Source organism: Pelophylax lessonae (genome assembly GCF_965119305.1).
Source record: "Pelophylax lessonae genome assembly, chromosome: 3".
Classification (NCBI taxonomy): Eukaryota; Metazoa; Chordata; class Amphibia; order Anura; family Ranidae; genus Pelophylax; species Pelophylax lessonae.
This window is the reverse complement of record NC_138770.1, coordinates 451,010,479-451,016,478: the sequence shown is the minus strand read 5'-3', so window position 1 is coordinate 451,016,478 and position 6,000 is coordinate 451,010,479. Positions and strand designations below refer to the sequence as shown.

Sequence of the window (6,000 nt, the reverse complement as noted above, 5' to 3'; positions counted from 1 at the left end):
CAGCACAGCTCAACCCCGGGTCCCTAGGCTGATTGCCTGGACCACCTTCCTCACTTCAGCAGGAGGAGAGACAGCCGTCCACCTCCTCCTGGGACTTTGCTCCCGCCAAAAGATACCCTTTCACATGCCCTTACCAGATTTATTCCCAATCCCAGGATGCATTGCGGCAATGCCCACCCACTGGAACAGTCATAAACCCTGGTGTGCTAGTTGCTAGGTTTCCTCCACTGTCCAACAATGCCCCTCATTGGATACAGTGGGGAGACTCCCCAGACTCAACAGGTCACACCTGGAAACATGTGACAGGCTAACTAACAAATCAGGCCCTCCTGATAAGCGGACAGGGCCACACATATACTTTACATAGCACTCACCTAGGAGGGTGCTACAGGTATAACAGTACATAACCAAAAGTATCACCAGAAGTATCCACGAGAGCAATATTTCTAGTGCCAGAACTCCTGTGTATCTCTAAACTAGTCATCTGTAAAGGCTTTTAAAGCGTCACTTATGGAGATTTTTAGGTACAGTAGTTTGGCACTGTTCCATGTGCATATGCTATTTTAAAGCATGACATGTTAGGTATCTATTTATTCATCTTTTCTATTTTACCAAAACATTGGGTATTATATTGTGTTTGTGTTCATTAAAATTCTTTAAAGTGTTTCCAAAAAAATTATGTTTAAAAAAAAAAACCTCTGTAAAAATACTGTGTGACATAAAAAATGCCAACACCCACCATTTTATTTGCCAGGGCCTCTGCCTAAAATTCTAGAAGTTCTAAGTAATGTTCTAGCACAAAAAATTAGGATTTTTACATATATTAGAGGAAACCTCCTTTCATGTTGTGAGTATTGCCAGTTTGCAGACCATCTCTTTCCACAGTTTCCTGGATTCCCTGCATGCTTTCCAGATTTTCCTCTGCTGTTTACCTAAAATTTGTAAGAACTACATATCCCATGGTACCTTGCTGTTTTTCTGTACTGACTCCAGCTCCTGAAACGCCTCCTCTCAGCACCTCTGTAGTTCAGAAGACAGGCTCTGTGAAATGTATGACACAGCAGTGCTGACTCATAGGGCATAGTGACTGTGTCACAGAATTCAAGGAAGTAAATGTGTGAGGATCTTTACAAAGTGAGTTTACAAACTTCAAGATCATCCAGATTAACAGAAGTAGGCTAGAAAAAACTGAAAACATAATGTGGAAATGAATATATGATTTTACATTTTAAACACAGATACACTTTTAAGGTAAACACTATAATACATTAAAATACAAGCTCCCTTAACAGCTTGCTGATTGTTTACTGTATATATATGATGGCAAGGTGGGTCTCCTGGGCAGGATTATATCTGTACATGATCCTGCACTTCCGGGGTCTGCTGCGCGCACGTGCGCTGCCTGCGACCCACGCCTGCTGCGATTGGTCACAGCGGGAGTCAATCAGCGGGTCTGACAGACGCAATGTCCGATAGGACCCGCTGATCGTTCAGCACAATGTAAACAAGGCAGATCGCTGTGAGAAGGGAAGGTTGTGATCCTGTGTTTCTGCAAATCAGGAACACAGAGCTCTTCCTTCCATTAGTACAAGCACCTCACACAGTGTACACTAGCACTGGTTAGGCACACAGTTAGTTAACCCCTTGATCGCCCCTGATGTTAACCCCTCCCAGCCAGTGTCATTAGTACAGTGACAGTGCATATTTTTAGCACTGATCACTGTATTAGTGTCACTGGTCCCCAAAAAGTGTCACTTAGTGTCTGATTTGCCCGCTGTAATGTTACAGTACCTCTATAAGCCACCGATCACTGCTATTACTAGTAAAAAAAAAAAAAAATATATATATATATATATATATATATATAAAAATCTATAAATTTATCCCATAGATTGTAGACATGATAACTTTTGCCCAAACCGATCAATATCTGCTTATTGGGATTTTTTTTATCAAAAATATGTAGCAAAATACATATTGGCTAATATATATATATATATATATATATAAAAAGAAAAAAGTCAAAGGGGATTGCTGCACATAAAATCTTTATTGGATAAATCCAATCAAATCCAGTCAAACAGACATAATACATAATGTCAGAAAATGTCCATAATTATTGACTGGATTTGATTGGATTTATCCAATAAAGATTTTATGTGCAGCAATCCCCTTTGACTTTTTCCTTTATATATGGGCTATGGGACGGCCTGATTGCTATGCACTAATTGACAGCTGAGTGCTGTTCACCCTTATTGGATGCATTATATATACAGTATATATATATATATATATATATATACTGTATGTGTGTGTATATATATATATATATATATATATACTGTATATAATTTATATTTCTTAATGTAGAAATGTGATTTTTTTCCATTTTTTTATTGGATATATAGTATAGCAGAAAGTAAATAATATTTTGTTTTCAAAATAGTCAGGTTTTTTGGTTTATAGCACAAAAAAAAAAAATGTCAGAGGTGATCAAATACCACCAAAAGAAAGCTCTACTTGTGAGGAAAAAAAGAACATACTTTTTTTTTTTAGAGAGAACGTTGTTGCATGACCGCACAATTGTCAGTTAAATTAACGCAGTGCCGTATTGCAAAAAAAAAAAAAAAAAAATGGCCTGGTCATGAAGAGGGGTAAAACTTCCAGAGCTCACGTGGTTAAAATGCAGTGTATGTTCATGTTCAATTTAAGCATTGGATTAAAAATACTGAATTTCTTGGGAAAATTCTTCCATTTGTTATAGAAGGTGGGAAACACAAGCATTTCATCTTCATTATTTCGCCTTGCCTCCATTGTGTTTCTGAAATCACAATCCTCACCGGCAATTTAGATTGCTGTCTCCTCGCGCAGCCAAGCAGCCCGTGATTGATTGCTTTCCTTTTTCATCCTCGAACCATTAGGCGTTCATGTTTTATCCTTCGGATACCTATGTTTAGAAATCGACTTCTCTGTGATAATAGTGAGGACTGGGAGGCAGACTCCTTCAGCTCCCCCTCCCCTACTATGCTAGCTCAGAATAGAACTGAATCCATGGGGCTTCAAGTACCTCCTCAATAGATTTAGACTGCCTTAGTCAGCCTATAATGGAGCTAATGGCTGTTTTGTCATCCTTGGAGCTCTAAATTTTCATTGTGGTGTGTCTGCTGCTGTTGAAGCAAGAAGTCTGTGCACCGTCCCCGAGGAAGGGCAGGAAGGGGCAGCGAGACCACTTAGAGGCATCTATTCTGTACATCTGGGATACTTGAAATTACAGGCATATGGAAGAGACTGGTAAGTGCAAGAGTCCAATGTGCATGCCAGGTGACAACGCCACATGCTGTACAAGCGTGTGACAGTCCGTTTTCTCCACTTTCACATTTCACACCTTAAAAGGAATTTATTATAATATCAAAAGAATTCATCATAGTCTCAGTGTTGGCAGTGTTCACCGAGAGGCTGTTTTTAATAGAGAAATTCAATTGGCTTATTTGGTAACACCACAAGCAAATTGCAGTAACCTATAGCAACCAATCAGCAACGATCCTGCTGATGAACAATTATCTTTGCTTTGGTCACTACGGTTTAAGTAGATTAAAAAGCGCCATTCATTAATATTGGCAAATGGTAAAATTAACCTTAACACATACGGGAAAGCTATGGTAATGCTACTGACAGTTTGCAGGGAAGGATTCATGGCCATTGGGCTACTCCTCTTTGCACAGTTCTTGTTAAATAAGCCGGTATGCACAGAACAATATTATACAAAATCTGATCTTTTTTATGTAGTGCATTAACATTGCTGAAGTTTATGGATTTGGGAGATATTTTTATGTCAACTGGAACATTTTCTGCATAATGGGTCCATTAAATGTGACTAAATATGTTTTGAGAAATTCCTGTAACAGGTTAAGCCTTAAGCTGGATACACACTATACAGCTTTGGTTGTTGGATTTCCTTTAGATTTACCTCCAACTATGTAGTGCAGGGGCCGGCCTGATTGCATACAAATTGAAAGTGTTTAGATTTGACCTCTTATTATATGGTTTTGGTAAATCTAAAGGAAAAAAATCTAAAGACAATTGTATAGTGTGTATGGCCCAAGGCTGTCCATCTTATTATATGGTTTTGGTAAATCTACAGGAAAAAATCTAAAGACAATTGTATAGTGTGTATGGCCCAAGGCTGGCCATCTTATTATATGGTTTTGGTAAATCTAAAGGAAAAAATCTAAATACAATTGTATAGTGTGTATGGCCCAAGGCTGGCCATCTTATTATATGGTTTTGGTAAATCTAAGGAAAAAAATCTAAAGACAATTGTATAGTGTGTATGGCCCAAGGCTGACCATACATGTTAAATTTTCTTGTCCAATTTTCTGTTAAATTTACCAAAAACCATATAATATGAGATCAAAACTAAACAATGCTTTCAATTGTATCCTATAAAGCAGGCCTTTGTACTACATAGTTGAAGGTAAATCTAAAGAAAATTGTAAGAAAATTGTATAATGTATGACCAGCCTAAAGCTGGATGCACACTATACAACTTTGGTTGTTAGATTTCCTTTAGATTTACCTTCAACTAAGTAGTGCAAGGGCCTGCCTGATTGCATACAAATTGAAAGTGTTTAGATTTGACCTCATATTATATGGTTTTGGTCAAATCTAAAGGAAAAAATCTAAAGACAATTGTATAGTGTGTATGGCCCATTAGGCTAGTACACACTATAAGAAAATCGGGCGAACATTTTCGTCCAAAGAATTTTCGTAGGGTTTTCGTATACTGTGTACTTAACTTTCGACAGTCGATTCCGAATGTTTGTACGAAAATTCTCATAGGGACAAACTTCAAAATTTTTCTCGTACGGGAAAAAAATGAACAATTTTCGCTCAATGTGTACGACATTTTCGTACGATTTTTGTACAATAAAAATCAGAAAAGAAAGACTGCGCACGATAACAAGCAATAAACAACAACAAAAAAAAAAAGCCTTTGCCGCACGAGAATTTTCGTCCAAATTTTCATTCATCGGTTCCGATTTGCTGTGAAACAAGGAGGAAAATTGGATGATTATTTGCCCGATTTTCTCATAGTGTGTACCCCACTTTAAGGTTAATACAAATGGCTTAATTCACAAAGCTGACACACCAGGATATATAAAAAAAAGTGACAGTTATTTTAAGTTGATTCCAGTGAGATTGACAATGAGATGTGCAATGAAAATAACTGTCACATGGCTAAAATAAATATTCTTCTCCATATGTTAAAAGCTTTGGGTTTTGAGCCTAAAGAATGCCTGGCGATCTTTCTTATTCCTTATGCTAATCTATGCCATTCCAGGAATGGTTTGGGACTCATATTTTGTCATGTGTCAGTGGGATATAATAAGCAGATACTAAGCATGATGGGAGGCTGGGAGCATAGTGCCAGCTGCACTCTGTGTCAGCCACAAAGATGTTAATTGTCAGTGATGGGGATGGGAAGATCCTGCTTGTCACAGATGTGACAGTGAGAAGAAAGCTTCATACATAAGAACCAGGTAAGCCCAGAATTACATTACAGAAATGAATCCTCTATTGGTACAAATATTGGTATAATTTATATTTTTCAAGGTTGTGTGGGTGGGGTTGATTGCTACAAGTATTGCTTCTCCGATGCAGATGGGATGGGAGAATTTCCACCACCACTATAATAATTCTTACCCATGGAAAATTCATTAGGTGTAAGTTTAAATAGTGTTGTTTGGCCTATTCAGCAGAAAATTTCTTTTTCTTTTTTTGTATAGCTGGATCCCTGTGCTTCTTCATCTATAGCAATTAAATTGGTCATGGATAATAATACGTGTGTGTATAAAGTCATGTGCTTTTGTCAGCTTCTCATGTTCTCTGCAGCGATTCTTTTCTGTGCTCCCTCGTATAATGAACGCATGCTGTTTGTTCTTATAGAAGGCGTTATGTGGGAAGTTGGTGACATTTGTGACCACGTACTGTGTTCTTGCC

The 6,000-nt window shown here is 37.8% G+C and overlaps 1 protein-coding gene across 1 annotated transcript in view; it reads left to right on the top strand.

The window, feature by feature from the left end:
* Positions 1-2,891: 2,891 nt before the first annotated feature.
* Positions 2,892-6,000, top strand: part of PHACTR2 (phosphatase and actin regulator 2) — a 327,486-nt gene continuing 324,377 nt past the window's right edge. The window contains exon 1 of the mRNA XM_082249936.1: positions 2,892-3,291. Coding sequence (XP_082106062.1) covers positions 3,279-3,291 — 13 coding nt within the window. The 5' untranslated portion in view covers positions 2,892-3,278. The remainder of the gene's footprint in view (positions 3,292-6,000) is intronic.